The 27,781-nt window shown below is 35.1% G+C and overlaps 2 protein-coding genes across 2 annotated transcripts in view; both read right to left on the bottom strand.

Annotated features, from left to right (window-relative positions):
- Positions 1 to 80: 80 nt before the first annotated feature.
- LOC112051301 (G-protein coupled receptor moody-like) lies at positions 81 to 19,417 on the bottom strand. Its single transcript, XM_024089887.2, has 3 exons — positions 19,220 to 19,417; positions 6,274 to 6,512; positions 81 to 5,652 (listed from the first exon to the last, which is right to left on the bottom strand). Exons 1-3 carry the CDS (start codon positions 19,415 to 19,417, stop codon positions 4,842 to 4,844), a joined length of 1,248 nt encoding a protein of 415 aa, XP_023945655.1. The 3' UTR covers positions 81 to 4,841.
- An 875-nt stretch (positions 19,418 to 20,292) lies between these two features.
- The window catches only part of LOC112051300 (G-protein coupled receptor moody), a 136,068-nt gene continuing 128,579 nt past the window's right edge, over positions 20,293 to 27,781 (bottom strand). Inside the window, exons 3-5 of the mRNA XM_052886100.1 lie at positions 26,919 to 27,359; positions 22,642 to 22,880; positions 20,293 to 21,140 (exon numbers count right to left, since the gene is read on the bottom strand). Coding sequence (XP_052742060.1) covers positions 20,294 to 21,140; positions 22,642 to 22,880; positions 26,919 to 27,152 — 1,320 coding nt within the window. The 5' untranslated portion in view covers positions 27,153 to 27,359 and the 3' untranslated portion in view covers position 20,293. The remainder of the gene's footprint in view (positions 21,141 to 22,641; positions 22,881 to 26,918; positions 27,360 to 27,781) is intronic.

The following is a 27,781-nucleotide window of genomic DNA, read 5'->3' as shown; positions in this document are numbered from 1 at the left end:
GTGATCATCGAGTTTACATAGACAGTAGGTTCGTAGTTGAGTGGAACTTTATTTGGGTGATGAAAAATAAAAAACATGCATTTTTGAATGTCAATTTGACTTTAATTATATCTTTGGTAAGTTCAATGGCTAGGGTACCATGGCCCCAGGGTAATTGGTTCTTTGGTAAACATAACTGGTAAAAAACATTACATAATTACACAATTTAGGGATCGTACATAATACACATTGTATATTTTAGTACAATAAATAATACAATTTCGAAATTTTCGTTGATCCACGATTACACAGGTTAAAACAATTAATATTGTTATCATGATGGAAATATTATATCATGATGGATTCATAACGTTTTTGATTAAAAAATACTAAATTCTAAATGAGGTTTTATTGACTGACGCGCATGGGCCAGATAATGAATGCGTTATGATTTGTTTGCGCAAAGCCGCTTTGGTTTGAAGTTTCATTGACGACAATGCAATTTATATTTCGATTCATTTAAGCTGTTGTAGGGTTAGGTTCCTCAAAACATCATTTGGTTGTTCTATTAGTGTGATCAACATATTTTGCATAACTAAGTATAATTATGAACATTATACCTATACGTATAACTGAATTTATTATAGTTGCAATATTTTTAGACACTGATTTTGTGTTAATCGTTTATGGATTTTATTTCCATCAAAACGAGGTAAATCTCCACTATCTTAAGTTTTGGCAAAATGAATTACACTACTATTAAATAACGCGTTGTTTTATAACATTTTATGTGACCAAGAAATTGCTAAGGGAAGTAGCTGACCCGGCCCAGAACGCGCCTATTAAATTTTACAATTTACGCTTTTTAATCGTATAACTTGAGTGTAAATTTATATTTTAAAATTCTCGTATGTAATAGTAATGTTTTATAATATTATACCTTTATGTTATCTCAAATATACTTATAAAATATTACAACTAACAGTTTTACTTAAGTATTTAATAATACATTCAGACCCATATTATTTCGATAAAAAATCCATTTTTTTCATTTCGATAAACGTGTCTTCTAATAACGTCTACATTTCAAATAAGTAAAAATATACCTTTTTTTTTTATAATACATAAATATTTAAACAAATTTACAAAATAAATAAATGTACAAAATATTTAAATATTAAAATAATAAAAATATTTTAACTAATAATTATTTTTCTACATTCTACAAAACACTTAGAAAACCGTCTTTTACATAATATACAGTGGTTGACTATATAAAATTATTATAATGTTAATTATCTTTAATTACATGAAAGTTTTTACATACTCAATAAGTACCATTTGAGCTTTCAAGTAAATTATTATTGTTTTAACATTAGTTTTTTAAATGAATATATTTATACTGCAAACATTTTGTATGTCACTTTTATCAATAAAGCTGAGTAATCAAATGTAATTATGAATAATCATCAATATTTTATAATTTTATTTTAAATACAGACCAATAAATTATTTGTTATAATAGAGAACTGTACTGTTAATAAAAAATTATATAATGAAAATTTTGCACAAGAAAAAAAACATTGAATTTTTGCAAAATAACTACACATTCACTATACTGTAATATTATTTTATAAAAATGACATCATATCAAAACTTATTGACAAGACTCAAACCTAACACTTAAGACCATTTCACAATAACATTATACAATTTAATTGCTTCATTAATATATTTTATTATTAATCTATTTGCCAAATATTGCTCAACATAATAAACACCTTATAATTATTATCTACATACTATCTTATATTATAAGACATTCTCTAATTTATATACACACATCACACTGTATATATTTATTTATAGGTGTTAAATGATAGACCAACACATAAATACTTTTTAAAGGTAATTGGTATCGAAAAATACAGAGTCAGCCATCTACAGTTCTTTGGTTTCAATCAGGTAAATTAAAAAGATTTTTGATTAAAACAGCACGTCGACTACGTTTTGGGCACATTCCATCAAATAAATTTTCATTTTTAATGAAAATTTGTGGTCATAGCATTTTATGGTTAGCAGGGTTATTATGTAACTCGCTGTACCATTCATATAATAAGTCAGTACAACGTTTTTTTCATCTTATTTTCGTAACTGTGATCATCTAACATAGTAATTTCAACGAATTTCTTGATTACGTTATTTTACATAAAGTGACAGTGCTTTGAAATATGATAATTTCAACGTAATTACGTAAATAACGGTTTTTCGTTGAAATAATGTTTCTACTTGCTGCTACCACTTATAGGTTACTGCCACTTTACGTAAATGAAGATACTTCTGTCATTTCGTTGAAAATACAATGTTAGATGATTGCATAAACGTAAATATGATGAAAAACGATGTAGTGACTCATTATTTGAATGGTACACCGAGATACATAATAACCCTGATAGTCACGGCTTGTCTGAAAGTGGCCGACCTCCTTTGAATGGTGTCGGAAGGTGGAACAAACAAGACGAACTCACCTGGTTTGTCTAGTTGTTGTTTACCATCTCTCTTAGCAAATACTCTAATACTAAGTAGATACAAGTTAGAGCACTTATTTGAAAGCTTGTTATTTTAAATATTAATTTTTGATGTCTTGCAAATAAAACATTAATTAAAATTAGCGGAATGTGAAAGTAATTATTACGAGTATTTACTGTTATTTTTTAATTATATAGATACGGATCTGAGGGAATAATTAATAATATTTATTTTACAAGCCTATATTTATGTTCTTTACTCAATAAAGTTGATGTTAATACTTGGAAAATCACTGTATGAATAGTAATTTGTATACGATAAAATAATTCTTAAATACCTACATTTGTGTACAATATATATTTTTACTCTAAAATCAAATATTATTATGAAGTTAATTTAATTACTTCGACGAATAACAATATAATCAACTAGATACGTTGAGAACATTCAGTCAGACCTAGGTATTTTTTTTTATTATTTATGTGAGTTTTCGATATACCTACAACGAAATTACACGACGTACATATATGTTATACTTTAATAGTTTCAACCGCTTGGTTGCTGATCCCGTGAGAATATGAGGATATCGCCTATGATACTCACAAATGACGTGGCTTTCTAGTGGTAAAAGAATTTTCATAATCGATTTAGAAGATCCGGAGATTTCCTTTAACACCACAAACTTTACCTCTTTAGGTATAATTTTAGTACGGATTATTTTGGCTTAAAATCAATTTAAGTATGAAATTTTCGTAATATTGTAATCGTATTTCGTTTTTGTAAAAGTTCTGTACATTAAATATGAATCTTTACTAATATTATAAATGCCAAAGTAAGTCTGTCTGTCCTCCTTGTGTGTCTCCTTTTCACCGCTGAACCGATTTGAACAAAATTTGTTATAGAGATAAAGTGCACCTTGGAGCAGAACATAGATTTTTTCTCGTAATAATCCACGGATTAATAAAACAGAATTTACGGGAACGAAGTTGCGGGCGTCCACTAGTATAAGTATAAAATAAACATTTTTCTGAAAACACAAACTATAGGCATGTTAAATACGTCACCACATTGGAGGATTACAATAAAACAGTGAACAGAGAGGCTATTCTGTAACTATGTCTTTATCACTTCGACAGTGTGAGCTTCGAACTCGTATCTAACGCTCACTTTCTATAGTACTGTGTTAGACGGAGAGAGACAGAGGTGAATTCGAAACTCGCACTTGCGAGTTATATAAAATAACGTTACTGAATAGCCCTCCAGTCTGAACAGATTCATTTAGTGGTAGTACCGTACATCGAATGACCTATTCAGCTTCTTAGACCAATTACTAATAATTAATACTTAATAGGACCTGCTTCGCTAGACGTTACCCCTCTGTCAAAAGTATATGATCACGATCTAACGAGTTAATACAAAATGGGTCTATAGAATCGATGTGTCATTGTGTTAAAATTACACGTGTATATTACGATTCAAATTTATAGTGGTGTCTTGTGTAAGAACACAGAATATATTTATTAGTGTTAAATATTTTCGATGTGTGAGATTACCTCGTCCGTTTCAAAAAATGACAGACAATTTTGTTGGCGATACAAGTTCAAAGGTAATTGGTCTGAGGTTGGCTTTGTTAAAAGTAGTGCAAGAGCACAAACGTTCTATGTGTGTAAACTTATGTATCGTTAGTATATTAGTAATGCACTGTTAAATTGCAAACACATTGTTAAAAATATTGTGATACAGAAGGAAGCGTCAGGCATTAAAACTCGTTTATCAACGAACCGTAGGTAACCAAAATTGCGATAATTTATCTAACCTAGCTTTCCCAACCCGCGCTACAGATGTTCAATTTTACTGTGCAGTTTTTATTGTACAGTTTTATGTAATCGATACTTCAATAAAACTCATTAGAAAAAAATGTACAGTAAAAACTGACAGACATTACACACGTACGATTAAACCTAACTTGGAGTTAAAACTCAAGTCTATAGCACGGGCTACGTTCCTTTAGTCTTACACACAAGCGCGCTTGTCAAAAGCCTGTTAGTATACATCTATAACTAAAAACCCAAACCATCTGAGTATCGAATTCCTAAACGGGATGTTGGTAGTTTAGTACGTGCATGTACCTACTAATACTATATACTAATACCAGTCTAATTTCTAACAATATTTACAAAACAGTCCACATTCACACTTCCGTAACAATAGCAGCAAATGCACATTCGAGTAAAGCTAAACATTAACATGAGTATTAAAATTAGAAACATGTTTCAACCGCGTGCGTTTACACACGCCTAACTATTACGCTATAATATCAGTATTTCTTAATACTATCTATTATTTCTAATTGAAATTTTATTATTTTTCGCCTTATTACATCTCCTAAACAGATTTTTGTAAGCTTTCCGATATTCACTTGACATCAAAACATAAATTACAGGATTTATACTAGACGATATATATAATAGGATGTACGAAGCAATATTGGACGCTGGGTAAGAACCTAATTCTCTTAATACCTTTGTAATTGTGATCGGTAAATGGCATAAACAAAAGGAAATCATTATGGCAATGATCATTGTCCCTAGTCTCCTGTCTTTTCTAGTGGGTAGCGTAATCTTGAGAAGTGCCATAGATTTCCGTAAGGCAGATCTCCGCAGTCTGACTGGTTCGTTTTGTATGTCATCTGGGTGTCGAATGATTTCGTCCCTTGTTTCTATTGAAAATGTAGTAACCCGCGGCAAAGAAGCGCCATTCCTTGATACTTGAGCATTTTTTATTTGCTCTATAAAGCTACTGTTATCAGATGTAATACGCGCGGACGCTGTCGACGTTGAAGACGATTCTTCTGGTGGTGGGGCCTTTTTGACATTGTTCAGTGATTTCTTCGTCGCTTTGCGAACTATAAAGAATATTCGTGCATAGCAAAGTATTATAGCTATACATGGCAGTATAAACGCGGTTAAGAATAGGGTTATTTTAGGCGAACCTCCTCTTTGATCTCTGAGTATTGAACACGATCCAATGCTTGTGTCTAATCCAAACACGCCCCATTTGCCAAACCACGTTGGTATCACTACTCCGATCGACGCTGCCCATATCAGAATCAGCATTATTGATATGTTTCGTGTTTTGTATAACCTGACAAAGAAAGAAAAAAAAGTTTATAAAGGTTGAAATTATTTTAACTTAAATAAAATATATTTCATTTTTTCTTTTAAAATAAATGCCATCTTCAATCAATCAATCAAATCTTTTAAATATGACCAATATTCCCGTTCCCTTCCAAATAGATCAAAAGCACTGTGTTAGGGGTGGGCACGACATTAGTCCAGCGGGTGGGTTTTACACCACCAGAGTCCGCCCCCTTTTCCACTAACCTTAATAATTTTGAAATAACAAATACGTTACTATTAATCCAAATATTTTTACGAGACCAGAATCTATGTAAATGAAACCACAGGGCTCAGACTAATTACGTATTGCACCCAAAAACACGAACAAAATTGACTGTCATTTTCTGAGAAAAACGAGCTTAGATTTGCTATATATTTTAATACTAAACTAGAAGTTTTTGCCCGTTTTTACGCCATTCAACTACACAAAACCTACGAACACGATTACAACGAATTTTAAATTAAAATATTTTTATATTCGTTGATCATATATTTTGACAGAAAAGTAATGTCTAGATAGGCAGGTCCTTATCTAATTAGTCTGAGCCGCAGTGTATAGTTAGAAATGAAAACACTGCTTACTTACTTGGGGTACAATTTTGGATGGGCGATCATGACATATCTGTTCACGGTGATAGCAAGAACGGTGAAGAGTGAGCAGCCGACGAGAGCGTATCTAGTGAGCGGGAACAGTCGGCAGAGCAACTGTCCGTGGGCCCAGGAGCGCTTGTGAAACGTCAGACCAGCCAGTGGCAAGTTGAAGCAACAGAACAACAAGTCTGAGCAAGACAGATTCATTATAAATATTGCAGTCGCGTTCCTGACCTGTAAAGATAAATATAATGATTAATACGGTGATTATCTAAAGAAAGAAGTTCGCGGAAGTACCGTGCTCAGTTCTACCACCTAGTATTCTGCATTTCTGTTCCAGTCTGAAGAGTATAGTTGCTAACGTAATAAGTAGTTACGAGAGTTAATGAACGGGACGGGATAACTCGCTTTTTAAAAATTGAAAATGAAAAGTGATACAAAGAAAAGTCAGGAAACGGACAACCGTTCGCTAAGAGCGTTGGTACAAAAGTGATTTTAATTCTAACTGAAAGTTTACATTAAGGTGATTATCTTAATAGCTACTGAAGACGATGAGCCTCCTGGAGCAGGCGTTACGCTGATATAACTCCTCCCCCCTTAAGCTTGAAGCACGATGAAGAAGAAGGCTGCTGCTGTTGTAGAGGTTCCTGCAACTGCAACTGCTGATGATTCTCTATCGTTGCTGGTAGTCCTCGACGACGACGAAGGTACCACCTCAGGATGACGGCTACGACGACAAGGGTCGCAATAATATATAAACAAAGGGTAGGCCAGCTGGGTGCGATATTAATTGTTGGTGTTTCTTCATTTTGCTGAATGATCTGCGTCTTCCTTAATAATTCATTTAAGTTATCCAGAGGGATGTCTTCCAGATGTAATGTTATTTGTGGGTTAATTTCCATTGAAGTGCTCGTTTGTGGCAAGGGGATGCTTTCCTTGATCTTTACAAATTTCAAGTGAGTTTGCAGACTCCTGCCAGCTATTTCTACGATGCATTGATTATTCATTGTTATAAGGACAACGCCATGGTTCCTTTGATACTGGACATCATTCCCGCAGGTTGTCTTGATGACTTCTTCCTTTTTTATTATAATAATCCAGCTATTATCCTTTATTTGCTTTATCATATTATCTTCAAAATCTGCGGCAGCGTATGTGCAATTAGTTGGGTTTTCATGTTGAAGTAGCTGAGCGATGCAATCTTGAGAGTTTTCAGTGATTTCCATTCCAAGTGACGGCAAATGGAGTTTTCCTCGGTGATCATCGAACACGGTTCGTGAGGATACGCGAACTTGTTGCTTCCCAAAATAAAGTAAGGATATTTTGGAATGAGGATAATATTTTGTTGATTGGGAATGGAATATAAGTGAAGTAAACTATAGGGATAGTTAGTTACTAACGGTATTTCCAAAACAAAGTTCAGCGACTCATTGGTGCTGTAAGCTTTAACTATTATAGCTTTTTCTAATAAATGAATGTTTTCGACTGTTGGTGAATACGGTAATCGTAAGTTATTTTTATTAATATCCATTTCTATTTTAATTAATTCAGATACTAGATAACTAGGATCAACCACGCTCGGATGCAATCGTCCTAAATGAGAGAACGTTAAAGCGTTTTCCAATGTGAGTAATCTATCAAAAATCTGTTGCAAAGCTATCTCTATCTGACTACATATGCTATTTATGTGCAATTGATTATCTAAAGCTCCATTTTGCTTGTTTAAACCTTGTATTGCTTTAGATAACTTCCTTTGATTATTACTAATATTTTCCAAACCCTGTTTATATTCATTCATGAAATCTGTCATTAAACCTAACGTTTGGTGTTGTTTATTTAATGCTAACCGCTTTATTTGTTGAATTTCGTTTTCTATTCTAATGGCATCTTCTTGATCCATATTTCCAGTAATGGCTTTTACTATTGAACCTAATCCATTAATTAGACCTCTCTTAACTCTAGGCAAATAAGTTCTACCTGCACTAATCATCTTAGATCCTAGATAAACTAATTTACTTTCGACTTTATCGATTAAGTATTCTATTTGTTTCCTAAGAACTAAACTATGTCTATAATATGACGTATTCGTGTGAATTAAATTGAATGTGATATAATCACGACTAATTTCTACGTATATATCTCTTAAGTTGCTTATATTATAAACTATAACTAAGTGATAGGTATCCACTTGGTGATGAGCGGTTGCTTCCTTAAGAATCATCACTCCATTGTGGTTATCTATTGGTTCGATAACAGCGGCGACTCCGAAGAACCAGAGGGCTGCACCGACGGTGAAGACGGTTCTGAAAAATTTCCAGGACGTCTAAGCATTCTGAAATGCACTCTAATAGACTTCGAATTCACATGTTTACCTATTATTTCTGCAATCTGCTCAGGATGAATGTGAATAATCGTATATGGTCCTATATATTTAGGTTCTAACTTATTACTACGAGAACTCTTAGCTACTTGTTTATAAACCTTATCTCCTACTTTAAATGCTGTTTCTGTGTTTCTGTTATTTCTTTCTATTACAGCTTGTTTTTCAAAAGATAGTTTACTGTTTACTAATTTATGTACGTTTTCCATTATCTGTTTATGTTTATTTACGTATTCTTGATAAAATGCTTTAGGATAATGTAATTCTAATGGATTTCTACTGCTAGTATGACCTAGTAATAACTCAAATGGTGTAAGACCTGTAGCTGAATGAATGGTATTATTATAAGCTATGATTGCATACCTCATTAAGTTTGCTGGTTCATCTTTATCAGTTATACGTTGTATTCTAATCATTTCTGCCAACGTTGAATGAAGTCTTTCAACTGGTGAATTAGAATTAGGATTATATGGTGTAGTGAAATGTATATGTATATTATGTAACGCACATATATCAGTAATTACTTCATTATCAAACTTCGGATCTGAATCTGTAGTAATTTTGTTAGGTACTCCTATTATAGAAAATAACTGTAATAACGCTTCTGCTATATGTATACTAGTGGTTGCACTCAATGGTAATGCTTGTGCATATTTCGTAAAGTTATCTATTATTGTGAGAAACGTTACGCCTCCGCTACTATACAAATCCATGAACATATGTTCCATAGGTTTCTGTGGTGTATCCGTAAGGGATAGTGGTAAACGTAAAGGATTACGCTCGTATTTACTTTTAAGACACTTATCGCATTTATTAATAAACTTTTGAATTGTAAGTAACATGTTAGGCCAATGGTAATTCCTATGTAATTGTTTATAAGTTTCTTGAATTCCTCTATGAATGTTCTTTCCTTCGTGATATTTTTTAATTAGTTCTACTTGTTCATTACTATTTTCTACTAACGTTACTCTATTCTTACATCGAATTAGCTTTGGACCTCTGTCACTAAAAATTGTTTTAACTACTTGAGAAAATATAGGATATAACTCTTCGTTGTAAAAATAACAATGAAATATCCTGTCAGGAATAGTATGTTCTTTCAAAAACTTAATAATTTGTGATTCTGTATCGTTAATTGGTATAAAAACATCTTTAATTACAATTTTACCTTTTGTTCTATCATCTACTTTATATTCTGATCCCGGTGATCTTCTAATGTGAAATTGTTTTAGCTGTCGATCTATCGCATCAGATATTTCAGGTATTTTATACGGTAATTCTGACTCTAATTGGATAGATTCTTGTGTCTCTTCTTGTTCACTAGTGATAGGATTTTGAATTGAATCTGAACTGAGTTCACTAATGGTGGGATTTATTTGAGGAATTGTAGAAGCATCTATTAGTGTTTCTAAATCTATTCCTTCTAAATCATCTGGAATATGCGAAGTTCCAGGTTGCGGTTGGGTTTCTTGACCTAAAATTAATTCTAATAATTGTTCATCCGACATCGGAACAGTTTCCACGTCGTTGTTGTAAACTATTTTAACTCGCGATAACGCATCTGCGTTTGTGTTTTGTTTCCCTTTCTTATATTGGACATCGAAATCATACTCAGCTAATTTTAATCTCCAACGTGTTAATTTTGAACTAGGGTCCTTAAGGGACATAACCCACGTCAGTGGACGGTGGTCTGTGAATATTGTAAACCTTTTTCCATATAAGTATGGGCGAAAGTATTTCGTTGCCCAAACTATACTTAATAGTTCTTTCTCTATTGTTGAATATTTTTGTTCTGTATCTGACAATGTTCTGGAAGCAAAGGCTACCGGTTTATCCGAACCAACCTTTCCTTGGGATAATACTGCGCCTACGGCAACGTCTGAAGCGTCAGTAGTAAGTATGAATGATTCCTCAAAATTTGGGTATTGTAGTACAGGAGAATTCATAAGAATTTCTTTACACTTTTCAAAGGATTCTATGAACTCGGGCGTTATTAACACTTTTGCTTTCTTTTTTAAGCATACGGTTAAGGGTTTTGTTAACTTTGCAAAATCTTTTATAAATTTCCTATAGTAACCTACAAGTCCTAAAAATGATTTGATTTCTTTCTGGGTTTTAGGCATAGGAAATTGTTTAATGGCTGCTACTTTATCTGCATTCGGTTTAAGACCTTCATCTGTCAATGTATGACCTAAAAATTTAACTTGTTTTTGTAGGAATTCTGATTTGTTTAGTTGTATTTTTAGATTATGTTGCCTAAACCTATTAAAAACATGCGTACATTTGTCTATATGTTCCTGTAACGATGTACTATAGATAATTACGTCATCTAAGTAAGTTAGTACACCATCTATACCACGAAGAACTGAGTCCATTAGACGTTGAAATGTACTTGGTGCGTTCTTTAGACCAAACGGCATACGTAAGAATTCGTAATGACCTCTTTCTGAAGAAAACGCTGTTTTTTCTATATCATCTGGGTTCATTTCCACTTGATGATATCCTGAAGCTAAATCTAATGTTGTAAAATATTGTGCACGACCTAATTTATCTAAAATATCATTAATATTAGGTAGTGGGTACTTGTCTTCGATAGTTTTTTCATTTAATTTTCTGTAATCAATGACAAGTCTCCATTTTTGTTCACCTGTAGCATCTAACTTTTTCGGAACTATGTGAACTGGGCACGACCAAGGTGAATCACTTTCTCTAATTATATTTTGTTTTAATAAACTATCAATTTGTTTTTTAATTTCTTGTTTTTGTTTCGGTGCTTGTCTATAATTTCTAACAAAAATGGGAGTGTCGTCCGTAAGACGAAGTTTATGTTTCACTTGATGTGTAAATGTTAAAGGCAATTCTTCTGCATAGAATATGTCTCTATAATTAAAACAAAGTCTTTTTATTTCTCGTTTTTCTTCTTCGCTCATGTGGTCTGTTCTAAGTCTACTTAAATTATTTTTTAGAATATTATCAATTTTGTGAACTGATAATGAGTTGTTTACAGTTGACATATTATTTACTTCTACTATTGGGTTTTTATTTAATGGTTTTAAATCTATTTTATAGTTATTAGGTATTCTAATTTTGTTCTCTGTTTTATTTAATACTGTGGTAGTAATAACTCCTTCTTTGACTGAAACAAAAGCTGTTGGAAACACTAAGCCATCTTTAGACTGTTCCCCTAATTCATACTCTCCTTCGCTGTATTTGCATAATAAATTTGCTTTCTGTTCGCATCTAGGTTGAACTATGGTATAAGATTTCATATCGCCTCTCATAGGGATATTCGCTGTATGAGTTTTTAGAATCATATTTTTCATGTCTATGCCACAACCTAATGGCGTTAATAAATCTACTCCTAATAAGCCAATGTAATCTGGATCAAACTCAAACACTAAGAATTTATGTGTGTAGTCGCACTTAAATAAAGGTGGTAATTTAATATACACAACCTTATCATGTCGTGTGGTACTGTGAGCTGTGCGTATGTAATTAATCTCACGCTCCACTCGCGGTTTTGTGTATAATAATGCATCCGGCGAGATAAGCGATTGCGATGCTCCAGTATCCACTAAGAATCGACCTCCTAGTTCTTTGATATAAATGTAAGGTAAATCCTTACCACAGATGTAAACGTACGCTAGGTTTTGTGGGTGATTTCTTCTTCTAGGAGAAAATCCTGTTGTTCATCCTCTCCCTCCTCAAACAATTGATTTAATCCTTCGTCTGAGGTGTCTACTTCTGCTTGGTAATTAATTTTTTTTGAGGTTGAACCCTGGGGCCTGTACGCTGGTCCCGCTGGTCTATTATTTATAAATCTACTATTGACCTGCGCAGGTGCAGTTCCGCTAAATAAAATGGGTTTTTGTTGCGGCTGCAACTGCTGTCTGGGTCTATACTGGGTGTTATTTGTTGATGATGTAATTTTTTGTTGCTCTTTAAATTGATTATTACGATTTTTGAATTTTATATCCTCCTGCCTGGCTATTGCTATAGTTCTCTCGAAGGTCTCAACGCCCTGGACCCGAACACTTAAGGCTAATAGAGGCGGGAGTTGGTCCAAAAACACATTTATTGACATTTTTTCGTAGTAATCTTTTTTGCTTATGTCCATGTTGACCAGGCTACACATCAATTCACGTATTTTTATCGCGAAGGCTTCGATGTCTAGCCTGTCTTTTTTTAATTGCATCAATTCTTGAACAATTTGTATTTCATCTCTAACTTCTCCAAATCGTCTAATTAAAATATTTTTTATGCTTTCCCACGAGTGGAAATCTGTACATTCCGAGAGCGCTTCAACAGCCCTTCCGGTTAGTTTGTTGCGTATCAAACAAGCGATGGTAGGTTGATCCCGGTTTTCTACAAGATCTAGTACACTCTCAACGCTACGTATAAAAAAGTGTAATGTCTTTTTATTGCCATCGTATGTGGGCAGTAAAAACGACAATGATTTAAATGTGAGAACATCAGCTCCGTTAGTTTTAGCGTCTTCCTGTGACATTTTTAGGTCTCAGTGAACACTAATTATATAAATATAAATAATAATAATAGAATTAATTGAAAGGAAATTTAACTTTCTAATTAATTGATTATAAGATGTTATTGGGAATAAAAGGAAAATCGGGAGCAAACAAATTATGAGCTTACCCCACGACCATGCCGACTCTAGGCTTGACAGATGCACCAACGGTTTTCTTTCTTCTCACTACCTTTTTCTTCTTCTTTTCTTGCTCGTTACCGAACCGAATATGTGTGTGTGTAGGTTCTTTAAGATCGCGTCACGGCTACCACTCGAAATTTACGGGGGTTTCGTTACCGCTTTGAATGAATACGATCTGTATCGACTGCGCCAGTTAATGAACGGGACGGGATAACTCGCTTTTTAAAAATTGAAAATGAAAAGTGATACAAAGAAAAGTCAGGAAACGGACAACCGTTCGCTAAGAGCGTTGGTACAAAAGTGATTTTAATTCTAACTGAAAGTTTACATTAAGGTGATTATCTTAATAGCTACTGAAGACGATGAGCCTCCTGGAGCAGGCGTTACGCTGATATAACTCGAGTAAGACAAATTAAAAAATAAAAATCGATTGACTTATTAATACATATCTCAACTTTATCTATAAATAGTAGTCAAAGATCGAATTTCTTAAATAGTAATTCATTGATGCAGAGAAGGTATACGTTTTGTGTTTTTAAATAAGCATTAAATTGTTTCTTAAATATCTATCCCTACTTTAGATGCCATCGTGGTCGTTATCAACCCATATACGGCTCACTGCTGAGCTCGAGTCTCCTCTCAGAAAGAGAGGGGTTAGGCCAATAGTCCACCACGTTGGCCCAATGCGGATTGGCAGTGCAGGTTTCCTCACGATGTTCTCCTTCACCGTTTGAGACACGTGATATTTAATTTCTTAAGATGCACACAACTGAAAAGTTGGAGGTGCATGCCCCGGACCGGATTCGAACCTACGGATTGGAGGCAGAGGTCATATCCACTGGGCTATCACGTCTCTCATCGTGGTACATTATATTATTATGTGTTTTTCTGGCTTTTCTATTTCCTTCTTACGTATAAGCGATAAGACAGATATAATGTGAGGTCGTTTTCTAGCCCCTTGGCCACGATTGACGTAGGCACTCTGATAACGATGAACTTGCAAGGGTCGGTGATTTTGATGACTGTATAAACTTGAAATAGTTATTCAATAGCCGATTTTCTTTAATCTTTTTTTATATCGATGTCTTTGATCATTAAGTAGTTACAATATGTTCATAGGTAAAAAAAGTAACTTTTTTTGTTTAGATAATCAGATTTTTTGAGTAAGTTTACAAGCACTTTTGAAACGTCAAGATTGACAATATGTATCGACGCTACCGTCGGTTCCTAAGCCAGGTTCTGCTGAGAAGTGCTGGCTTACTTTTAAACATTGAACTATGGGTTTGTTTACTATTTCAGTTCATTCAGAGTCAACATCTGAGCATGTTCCGGTTTCAGAGATATGTGTTATATGCATGCGTTTTTTTAGGGATGAATGGTTAGGTTAGACTTGCCGCTTAGATTCGTTCGTTTTCGGAAAATTTTAGCAAAATAAACTCATTCTAATAAGGATTGTTGTTAAAATTAATAATTTTGGTTTAAAGCTGATAGCCAATTTTAGTTAACCGCTGAATAATAACTATTTTCTTCATGACTAAGTATCCTTTGACATAGGTACCTAATTTGCAATGTTATTTTTCATAATTCATTAACAGTGAGCATGACTGTGTCTACGTGCTGAGTAGGGCATATAAAATGAGTCAGTAATTAATGACTAGTATTTTGTTAGTAAAAAATAAATAATTTAAGTAAATAGAAAATAAATAGATACGTGATAGCCCAGTGGATATGACCTCTGCCTTCGATTCGGAGGGCGTAGGTTCCAATCCAGTCCGCGGCATGCACCTCCAACTTTTCAGTTAGGTATGTGCGTTTTAAGAAATTAAATATCACGTATCTCAAACAGTGAAGAAAAAACATCGTGAGGAAACCTGCATACCAGGGAATTGTCTGAATTCTCTACGTGTGTAAAGTCTGCTAAGCCGCATTGGACCAGCGTGGTGGACTATTGGCCGAATCTATCAAATATTATTATTATCTACAGAATTATCTATTCAGTAAAAAATCTCAGTCCGGAAATGATAAGGGATTCTCCTGTTGGGAGAATCTCTAGTATCCGTGTCTAGTAATCGGTAACGGTTATTGTTAATATCTTCACCCTAAGCCCGAGCACTCGCATTGGAACAGGCGTGGTGGTTCTAAGCTCCATATCCTTTCAGACCTTTCTCTTTGTAGGGAAGGATCCTCTCATCCTTCCTTATAAAGAGAAAGGGCTGGCAATGTAGTAGGCCGGTAAAATTAGCTGGTACAGAAAAATTCTGAATGGAAATGGTATAAGCTATGTAAATATAACAATTTGTTATACTTCTGGAATCTGGGAACATAGCTAAATAAGAGCAGGGACACACGATGCGTTGCGGCGGCGGTGCGGCGCCGGAGCGGTGCCGCTGCGTCGTCTTACATAGAAATATCTCCGGCGCCGTACCGGACTTGCAACCACCGAGACGAAGCGGGGTGGGGTGAATGCGTTGCGACATCGGAGCGGCACCGCTCAGTTGTCTATGCGTCACAACATTACTTTATTAACAGACTGTCCAACGCTGCTACAGCGTCGCTGCGATATGACAACGTTGCGGCGCCGCACCGCTCGTGTGCCCGCTGATACAGTGAAATCTTTGCGATGCGGCGCCGTAACGCACCGTGTGTCCCCGTTCTAAACTTCAGGACACGTTGCCAAATCGTCACTTGAGTAATTCTGATCACGTCCTTACGATGCTTCACTGGGACATGTTCTATATTGAATTGTTGCTTTTGTTTCAACATACGAATATTTTAATCTTGATCCTTATAAAACTAGCATACGCCCCGCGGATCAATATTCCGAACTGCGGGCCTAAATGTACCCTTTGTTACTCGCTGATTTGCTTTCCATTCGTGAAAGAATTTTTGAAATCGGTTAAATAGTTTAGCCGTGAATGCGTAAGAAACAAACTTTACTATCGCATTTATAACATACATAAATAAGTAGTTGTAAAAAAATTGCTACTTTTCTGTGCCAGATTGTACATAGAATTCATCTAGGTAGGTACGTAATTGTATTTGTTTTGTGTTTCTGTACTCAAGTATTTTTAACTTTTATAATTACAAAACAAATTAGGACTTGACTGTGACTTAACTTCATCTCACAAATTTTACATCTTTATAATATTACTATAGCACTCGGGGATAGTGTAGCTTCCCAACAGTGAAAAAATTAATCGGTTCAGTAGTTCCAGAGAATATTCAAAACATACAAATAAACAAACAAATCTTTCCTCTATATAATATTAGTATAGATTAGTAAAATATACAAACTCGTGCAAATTCGCTTCTATAAGGTTTATTCCCATTTCCAAGGATTTACCAAATCTATTTAGCCAGACTGTATGACTATAAATTACCTACGTCAGCGATTCGCAAAGTGGATTCCACAGAACCAGGAAGTTCAAAGTCAACAAGGTTTTACGAAAATATTTAGCTAAAACAATGTTGATGGTATTCCAGGTATGCACAAATAACTACTGGACATAATATCTACTGTAAATATATTGTCTATGTGTTAATCCACAGTAAAATCTATTTCCATTCCAAATTTCAGCCAAATTGGTTCAGTAGTTGCGGCGTTAAAGAGTAACAAACATCCAAACATACATCGAAACATCCATACAAACTTTTGCGTTAAAAATATTAGCAGGAAGTGATGATCATCGTTAAACGTAAACGCTATAGATTTTAACAATCACGTCACTTACAACTCATACACGCGGGAAGGAACCACTATTTTTCTTTTTAAAGCATGACTTATACACGATAACATACGTTCCAGGTAAATACTCAGTGCGTCACAGTATAAATGTTCACTTGCTCGTAACTACGTACTTGAAGTGGGAATACACAAAATTATCTATTATTGGATCCGGTTCCGACAGACTGGGTGCCGACATCTTAGTTTACGATCGTATAAACTAATCGTACATTATGATATAAGTACGGTAAGTTGAAAATTATAGTGGAGGCGATATTGCAAGCTCGAGCCGAAGGCGAGAGCTATAGTAAGGAGGCAGAGGCTGTAATTATCAAAGCGCACGTATGTCATACGACGTTTTATAACACATATGCGAGGAAATGCACTTTGAACACACTTTCTAAAAATTAATTTGCATCTTTGTTTTTGCAAGTTTGTTTATGCGGTTGTCAAGGAGACGCGTGACGTTTGTTTTTTTAATGGATTTCGCCGGCTTCAGTACGTTGCTTGTTGTTGTGAGTTGACTCACTCTGGTTATTCTGTGCAAAAACCTAACAACTTGAACTTAATAAACGACTTTTGTTTTTGATTTTGGCTTCTTGTACAAAAGTTATAATTGCAATAATTTTGGTACCTATTGTTAAACTTAAAGCAACACAAACTTCCAAATTTATTAAAACCGTTAGTAAGATGTAAATTTTAATCGTTAGTAAAGTTATTACCGAAAAACAACAGATAGAGTTGACGTTTCAAAAGCATTTGACAGCTATGTCTATTTGAAAATAAAATAAAGCCAATGTAGGTTTATATATCCCACTAGTATTATAAACGCGAAAGTTTGTATGTATGTTTGATATTCTTTAACGCCGCAACTACTGAATCGATTTGGCTGTAATTTAGAATGGAAATAGAGTTTACTCTGGATTAACACATAGGCTGGAATTTTCATCCCGGAAAATCCATGGTTCAGGTGGGATTTGCGAAAAACTAAATTTCACGCGGTCGAAGTCGCGGGCGTCCGCTAGTCATTTATAAACACGTATATCCCTCTTACCATTTAACAAATTCCTTTGTTATTTATCAACTTATTGCTCATTATGAGGAAAATTACGTTAATAATAATTTGTCTCAAGGTGTTTAGTTTTGTTTGATGTACATACTCGTAATATTATACTCATAGCATGTGTAAACTTAATCTGTTGGGTTTATTTAAATTACCTACACATGTAGTTTCAATTCGGAAATTAAATATAGTTTACGTCACTCACATATAACATGGCTTTACAGTGGCAAAAGAATTTTTAAAAGCCGGTTAAGCAGATTAAGAGATTACCCCCACAATACCACAAGATACTTTACTACGTTTTCTGGATATATCATATATAATAGAATCAATCTAATAACTTGATTCTATCCATCATTTTCTAGTATAAGTTGTCTTATTAAATTTGTATATTATCAATAACAACTTTAACATATCTATAATTAATTAAAATAATCAAAATATAGGTAGGTAAAAGCTGCCAAAGTTTCTAAAAGGCTAGGTCAAAAACAAGTTTTAATGTTAAGTTGACAATCTACACAAGTTATTCAATGATTTTATATAATTTATATAATAAGATTTTATATATTTATATAATTTTTGATACTTAACCCTTATAATGACCTATTATCATAATCATCTATAGTTCATATTACCGAGCTTTGATTAGCTTTTTAAAAATCGAGTTTTACTCTATTTTCTTAACCTATTGTTATTATTAATGAGTCGTCATTCTATTTGTTAGTATAAGTAGATAGCTTAAGTGTTAAGTCTGTATTGATTTGTTTGTTTCTTCTCTAAAACTTCGTATACTATTTGCGCTGTAGCATGGTGCAGCTGACAGTCGCCTGTATGACGATCATAATACGTATTACTATCGTGAAACGAACTGTCATCCGCACAATGCTACGCCGAAGTTTAAACGAAGTTTTACAGTGGAATTCATAGACGTTGCAGGGGCACCCCCAGGCGACCATTCACCTGCTTAGTGTCGAATTCTCAAACGTATAGATTTTAAATTTCACGATGGGTGAACGGTCCCCTGGGGGCGCCCCCAACAGAAACTATGAATTCCACTGTTAGAGACATGTCTTTTAAAAACTGGATGTGGGTAATAAGAGTAACTTACTTTTTCGTAGCGAGCCAGTGCGACGATGGTGATAATGTTCCCAGGGATGCCGATCAGCATGAAGATCACGCAGCATGCTGTAGCAAACTTCAGCAATCCATCGGGGTATCCTTTAAACAGCTCGATCGCAGCCAACTCCGAGTCAGAAAGCGAGGTCACAACACTACTGTTCATCAAAACATTCGAAATCGATTCCATTTTAAACCGAAAACTGCACTTCGCACGTCATTCGTATACAGTTATTCCACTACAAATGAATGTTTGTTGTAAACATCGTTGTGGCGATTCTTTTTCCTAGAATCAGTTCCCGTAATGACTCATTTTTGGATATTCAACGTTTCAACAGACAAATGGTGTTATAAAAATTCACGCACAATTTAGAAATAATGGGAATTATTCTTTACAGTGTTCAATAGCTTAACTGACAAATATATTATTGAGTATACTTATGAATTAATGTAACGGTTAATACCTACAAGTATTTTAATAATACAAGGATAATGATCAGGAATGTTATTAACATTTTGATAATATTGTACAGAAGCTTGTACATTAACAAACATTTGTAGATATCTGCGTTGCAATGATAAGCTATTGTAGTTACATTTAATACTTCGTTCGTTCGCACGTAGATCTGACATATAAATTACTACAAAGCTACTATTCGTTATCAACGTTGTGATAAGTTACGAAACAATGCTCTATTACTTATAATCCTACTTCGTTAAGTTTGTTAATCGTTAACTAACCATTACACATTATCAAATATTTATTGGGGTTCTTTGTTTTTTTCGTTACTTATCAATTTACTCTCACATCTTTCATATAGCACAATCACGGACGGCTCGCGATTTAATCGTATTTTATATACAAAACATAGACATTCATACATATAAATTACTCTCATACAAATGACTAATTTATGTAAGTATACACAAGAGTTCAAAGTTCGGTTATCGTAACCTACGCTTGGCATTGAGTTTAAAAAAATGTCACTTTTTTGTTTATCTCACAATATTTGTACACTGTTTGTTACGGCGGGCGTTTTTCCGTGACGCCTTCGCCGGGCGAACGTCACGCCCTCCGTCTACACATTAGGAGATTCTTATACGCTTGGCGATATTCACTCGACATCACTACGTAGATAATGGGGTTGATGCACGTCGTCAAATATATTAGAATGTACCCCGCAATGTTCAACGCCGGCTGCGAAGTGAATTCTCTGAATAGCTTTGTCACTGTTATCGGTAAATAACACACCCAGAACGAAATCATTATAGCCATTATCATCTTCAATAGTTTTCTGTCTTTCGGTGTTAATCTGGGAGATCTTGTCGGTGCTGGCGAGCGTCTCAGCGCTACTGCTGCTTGTCGAAGTCTCTTAGTTGTGTCACCACCTAATGGAGTCCTCGGTTTAGCGTCGAGAGCGCAGTCGTCGTCGTGGCCATCTAATGTATCGACTCCAGATGAAGACGATCGTTCAGGACCCGGGGTAGGTGGGCAATGCAATGTTGGCGGAATCAATAGAACTTTTCGAGGAGGCGCTATGTGATTGTTATACCCGTTCTCTGGACCTGGAGATCGTTCTAGCGCTGTAGATGCGGACCCAACCGCCGAATCTTCTAAACCAGGTCTGGGCCTTCCGCGACCTGGAGCACGTGATCTCTGGGCGGCTTCTCTTACTATACAGAATATGCGAGCATAACATATCACTATCGCTAGACATGGCAGCATGAATGCTCCAACAAACAGGAACTCCTTTGGCGAACGATTGTTGCGATCTGGTAATATGGAGCAAGATCCTATTGAAGGGTCCAAGCCGAAGCGACCCCATTTCTCAAGCCAGGTAGCTATAAGTGCTCCGAATGAAAACGCCCATGTGCTAGCCACCATTACAGCCAAATATTGTCTTTTGTAGAGCCTGCAATACAAAAAAGAACTTTGATATGGCTACGAAAAAGCAAAGATGTACATATGAGTATGGTTTGGCGATTTGAATCAGGTTAACTGAATCAATTCAAATTGTGTGCGTTTTACTGCAGCATATTTTAAGTGCTTAATGTTCTGTGGTTTCACCCGTGGATAGTAGGTACAACTACCTACTATTAAGGCGTATTCAAAATACATTATGCTTTAGTTTTATAATTTTTCAGAGACTATTTGCAATAGGCGAAAATAACTAAACAGCCATATTAAGATGTTAGTTATTTTATTCTACTTATTGTAAAAGATATTTTAATGATGGATGAAACAAATTTCCTGTTACGTCAGTAATCTCTGATAATTTTTATATCCCTTTTTATGATGGAAATATATTGCATCATTACTATATCTGACCTAGTGATCGAAATATTTTATCACTTATAAGATTTGCTTTTATATGCATAATTTAAAAGGAAAAGACTTCGTATCTATGTCTAGTCATAATTCAGAAAATAATCTTTTTCTTGTTTCAAGGTTTATTCTTTTTAACTGCCTCGTTGACCTAACGATTAGCCAATGGGGTTTCGGATTACGAGATTCTGGGTTTGAGTCCTGGGTTACTGTTATTTTAAGTTGTCAATTTTTTTTTAATCAATTTTCACAACATTTATATTTCATTCTCTCCTTGGAAGTTACACCCCCGTTAACATGTTATGATTTTGTGTCGTCATAAAATCCAACCTTATCACTCGCTAAAACTGGAGGTTTTGTAGGTTTAAGCTCCATATACCATCTGCTATTAGGAGCGACCCAATGAGGCTTTCGGCGACCTGAGCGGCCTATTAAGCTTCTGGAGCGAGCTCGTCAGGGTGGAGTGGATCCAACGGTGACCTACACCTAAGGACCCACATTCAACAGCCAATAACATTGCCAAGTGCGGAAACGACCCAGAAGAAAGAAGAAGAAGGAGGGCTTAATATGCTGATAATGATGATGATGATGTATTATTTTCTTTGTTATCATTTACGGGTCTATCTATTTTTAGAATGTTTGTTTATTTCTTTTACATATATGTAGAATGAATAATGTAGACACAAGACAGTTCAGCAATAGCCGAGCATGTTCAAGCTTCGGGTACGACTTATTATATCCGCTTTCATAATTCATTATTGTCAAAGGAAAAGTTTCTAGTACCTCGTAAGATACGTGAAGCAATTGAAATTAGTCGTCACCCGAATTTTAATCGTGATCATAGCTATTTCTATATAATATATAGCTATTTCATTCTATGCAAATAACAAATAAGAACAAGAAGAAGACGGAGAGTGTAACGGAACCATCACTCCCACCGTCTCAGCCCCTCTTCCAACGCGCGCTGCGAGCGGTGGCGCGCGCCGCTGCATTGTATTTTGGATCGTGCCGCGTTGCAAGAACCAGCTCATGTCTACTACTATGTCATGTGTTGTATGATAATCAATTAATATGGATCTATCTCTTACCTTGGATATAGCCTGGGGTGTGAGATCATGACGTATCTATTAATAGTGATTGCAAGTACGGTGAATAAAGACACGGCCACCAGTGCGTATCTGGCGAGTGGAAACATCCTGCACAGGGTGCGTCCATGAGCCCAGGATCGCTGCCAGAAGGTGGAAGCGGCCAGCGGCAGGTTGAAGCAGCAGAACAGAAGGTCGGAGCAGGAGAGGTTCATTATGAACACGGCCGTTGCATTGCGAACCTGGAATAATTTTATATATCAGCACATTGACAAAGACTGTATTAGGAGTGGGTACGACAATAGACCAACGGGGCGGGGATCGAACCACTACTCCTCAGTGATGAATCCGACTGACCTTACCGTTGAGCTATTAAGGCTCTTTGTCTTAAGATGTGAGCTTCTTATTATGCAGATTAGTATAAAAGTTAGTAGCTCATAAGTATTACTTTATTTGTTTAAATATTTATTCTTTTACTAATAAGACGCTTACAATGAATCATCAGTCAATACCAATATTATTAGAAAATTCACATTCATACTCGTATAGTCACACACTAGTAACTGTAGATATACGTTCAAGATAACGACTTACTGTGCTTGCTGTGTTATCAGCCTCGTAAATGTAAGTAATTTATTAGATGACCCTCACATGGGCCATATTATCTCTTAGTAACCGAAATCGTTCATTAAACTAAAATCTTGAAATAATTAGTCTGGCAGGCGAATTCACTATCTTTGACGTATGTTAGTTGAGATATGAAATTGAGGTTCTATGTAAAAATGTTATCCGCTGCTTACTGATAGATATCATATAGTATGTAGATGATATTTTGTCAATTGATTTGATGTTTATTTCAATAGGTTGATAATAAAGATCAAAATGGTGAATAGACCAGCTGGAGACAAACCCAAGACCTCATAATTTGATGTCGATTTCACAGTTTGTAGACATGTTAGTACTTTACTCATGTGCGTAAACTTAGTTGTTTGTGTCAACTAAGTGGTTACGTCTAGAAGCAGTTTGATAAAACCCTGTAACCAATCTGGTCAACAATTGCGGTTTAGATAACAAATAGTTCATACTTTAACTATCACAGTACTATTCATTCAGTGGCCCATGCGTTGGAGACCCTGTGAATACGATGAGCACTGACCTACGCTAAAGAAAGATATCACTGTATGTCTACGTACTAGATGCTAAATATATTGACGTATACATGTACGCAGACAACGCAAGTGATATAGCGATGGCATACTCTCTCGTTCTTCCTTCCCTTTTGCATAGAATTGTGTATATTGCTAATAAAAATGATCAACGATTTACTCACTGAATAACATGCAAGGAGGTTTGGACTTTGGTAATAAGAACCCGTCTCTCAATTTTTGGTTATGATTCTCCAATGTACAGAATTTGATTTTTTTCTGATTCTGTAAGTGGGACCTCAGCTTCTTAATGGGACCTTAGCGGTGTCAGCGGGGGCTATAGGCATTTTTTTTATTCATTACAAATTAGCCCTTGACTACAATCTCACCTGATGGTAAGTGATGATGCAATCTAAGATGGAAGCGGGCTAACTTGTTAGGAGGAGGATGAAAATCCACACCCCTTCGGTTTCTACACAACATCGTACCGGAACGCTAAATCTTTCCTTTTTGTCTTTGTCTTTGTCGGTAGGGGGGTAACTAGCCACAGCCGAAGCCTCCCACCAGCCAGACCTGGACCAATTAAGAAAATCTCAATCGGCCCAGCCGGGGATCGAACCCAGGACCTCCGTCTTGCAAATCCACCGCGCACACCACTGCGCCACGGAGGTCGTCAAAGGCAAGCGTAGAAGCAATGTTTGATGGGGCCTGAAGGCAGAAGCAGAAGATGTGGCCGAAACGACTCTCTAAAGGCGTCTCCTCTAAGACTTGGAAATAATTAGATTATTAATAAGCATCTTTGTATGGTACTACGGGACGACTGTGACTTTGTCCGCATGGAAACCCTGAACCACGATGTTCCTTATCAAAATCTTTAAATAAACTTGGATCTTGAATCATTTTATTTAAAGTTATAGTTTCTTCATCAATTATTTACACTAACTAAATACAATAATATTTAAATTACTAGTAACTAACCTAACCGAAACTTATTATAAAAATAAAATACAAGACAATATAAAATTATATCTACAGACTTAGGCTTCGTAGAATTCGTTTTATTTTAGTTGCGTAATTTAAAATATTTAAGCATACAGACAGTGTAAAAGGATTTTGTTTTATACTATGATTAGGTATATTTACATGTATTACAGGATAATATTATTTTTTTCAAAAATCAATATATACTTACAAAAAAATAAAATTACAAAAAGCTGCAGGTAAGTTCAAAGCTGCGAATTCGACGTGAGTACGGGATTGCCAAATGATACTTCATTTTGTGCTTAAAGCTATCGGATAGCTTTTTATTTTACTGATCGAATGAGTTGAGAAATTCACTCACTCCGAATGGCGCAATAAATTTTATATGAGTTCTTTAAAAATAATGGGCAAAGCGATAAGAGGGGCGGAGACGACCCTAAAACGAAAGTATCTCAAAGTTTGAAAAGTTTCACGTCTTATCTGATTAAATAATTAGTAGGCAGATGGAAAAGAGAACTTTTCAAAACAGGATACAATTTTTAAATACTTTCTCATTAATCTCTACAAACAAATTAATCTTATTTTATCACATTTTTGGTTTTTAAAGATGCAAATGTTTTTAAAGAAACAAAAACCTAAAAATTGCGAGGAATTTAGTAAAAAAATATTTTTTGGGTGAAAATAAGGTTGAAATGAGTACTCTATATTTCGGGAGAAAAGACCACTTGGAAAGAAAAAGATTATATCAATTTAAATTTCTTGTATATATTTATCAGATGAGATTGTAGTCAAGGGCTAACTTGTAGAGAATTAAAAAAAATAACACTATTACTCAATTAATTATATTAATTAATAAGTTGTATTCTGATTTTATTTAACGATTTTGTCGGCTTAATGTATATATATGTATATACTTATGCTAAATTTTAGCTACCTAGTACTAACTTACACTGAGCTAGACCCCGGACGGACAGAAAGTTACGGCGAAACTTTGTGTTTCTTGCTGACTACAGAACCCTAAAAAAGTCTCCGTACCACATCCTAAAAGGCTTTTGTGATAGGGTACCAACAGTTCCGGCAGAAACATTACGGGACCAGATATTCAAAAGGAAGTAATGGATCGGTACCTAACTGCTACTGTTTCCATTCTTTATCTGCGTGATAACAAATATTTTTTCTGTTCTTTTGTCGGCTTGACCGCGTTATCTTGTATACATGCTGTATGCATGACAGGCAAACATGAAATTAAATTTTATCTACTTTGTTTTGTCTCAATTGTTTGATTTGATATGTGAGTTATGACTACCATTTAATTTTAGATTATATATAACCGTTTAACATTCCATTGTCACGCATACCATACATACCTAATTATCATTAGTTTTAATAATGTCTTATTTTATATAATGCGATAATTGCAGAAGGTCGAGGAAGAATATAGGTCATTTATTACTGTACACATTTATTTTGTATACATATATAGATACTTTACCCATGAACGCCGAACATATTTTAAGCACACGGGTCGAAAGCCAAGAGTTGCAATCGTATCCCTACACCCATATCTTATAAGGTCATTGTAAAATGTACGGCATCATGTTCAAAATATTATTTAACACGGACAATAATGTTTAATAATTATGCCGCCCCAAAACTATACGTATTATAATAATTACATTTTCGAAATGTACCCCTCAGAAATGAAGGCATGGCGCTCAGAGTTATTTTCTGTTTTTCATTTAACAGCTTACTTTTTTGGGCTTGTAGTCTATAATTTTGTTATTAATACAGTTAATCTAATTTTAGGCTGGTTATATTCATCCTGTACTCACATAGAGGGTGGGAGGGGGTTAATCTATATTTCCATACTTCAATTTGTGTACTGCTTTTTAAAATTTCTGTTAATAATGCTAAATTCACTTTTTCTGACAAGGCCTTAAAAATATTTCTACGAATGCTTCAACGCGTTTCACGTACGACAACAAATTTATTTACATTTAATGATCAGGATGCTCAGGATTCTTTTTTTAAATCCCTCGCTTCGCTCGCGGTTCAATCTTAGAAACATTCGCTTGCTCGGCAATACGCGCACTCGCCGTAAAATCAATACATTCTTTGCAATACAAATAACTTTGTTAATTTCAGTTAACCTACCTTTTTACACCTCGCAAGAGCAACAATCGTGATCAAGTTCCCAGGTATGCCGACCAGCATGAACAGAACACAGCACACCGACGCAAAGCGCAGCAATGCTTCCGGGTAGTCCTTGAACAGTTCCACCGCAGCCAACTCCTCATCAGTGGCGTAGTCGTCCAGCCCGACACTCCAGTTCTGTTCTACATCACTAGCCAAAGTGCTCTTGGCTATACTCGGCAACAAATCACCCATTGTAACTGTTCACACATTATTTCGTCACTGAGCCGTGTATAGTCCTCATTTCTTCAATAGACATAGCATTAGGTCGGGATGCGTTCGAGCTTGGAGCGCAACTGATAAACGCATGGAGCGTTCCGTACGAAGATTTGATAAGGCATACTGCCTCGGGTCAGAGATGGTCAGGAAACGCGTATCGGAACGGCGTCGCTGCTTTACTCCCTGCAGATAAAAACAAATTTATTTTACTAATTGCGATAACACAAATATTGGTTGTAATTGTGGGACAGTTTGATAAGGTGATATATAAAAATAATGTAAGATAGTGTTGTATTGGGAATTGTTTAATGATAAAAATATTGTACTGATAACAATGATGAGTCTCTTTGGTGCAGTGCGAAGTTGATTGTAAACAGTTTAGGTTGAAACTCCCGAAAGTACAAGGTACTCCCGAAAACAATAGTAGTACAAGGGGCTAAAAAGGACCACGCGTGTTACTGTATACCATTCACTTCAATTGCGAGAAAATAAAATAGGTAATTCAGTAGTTCTTAATGTTGAAATTCTTTTTGCAGACGCAGCTTGCAGCTCAATAAAAATCGAATTAAAAAAATAGGCATTCTACAGACAAGAACGCTACATTT

The sequence above is a fragment of the Bicyclus anynana genome, chromosome 16 (genome assembly GCF_947172395.1).
Source record: "Bicyclus anynana chromosome 16, ilBicAnyn1.1, whole genome shotgun sequence".
Lineage (NCBI taxonomy): Eukaryota > Metazoa > Arthropoda > Insecta > Lepidoptera > Nymphalidae > Bicyclus > Bicyclus anynana.
The sequence above is the reverse complement of the archived record's forward strand: the minus strand, read 5'-3'. Positions and strand labels throughout refer to the sequence as shown.

What these genes read in the sequence shown, in the direction of transcription:
- LOC112051301 (XM_024089887.2), bottom strand. Translation starts at nt 19,417, where the DNA reads ATGGAATCGATTTCGAATGTTTTGATGAACAGTAGTGTTGTGACCTCG. An exon ending in CACTGGCTCGCTACGAAAAA is followed by an intron (nt 6,513 to 19,219) that starts GTAAGTTACTCT and finishes TTATCTTTACAG; the next exon opens with GTCAGGAACGCGACTGCAAT. An exon ending in CATCCAAAATTGTACCCCAA is followed by an intron (nt 5,653 to 6,273) that starts GTAAGTAAGCAG and finishes TTTCTTTGTCAG; the next exon opens with GTTATACAAAACACGAAACA.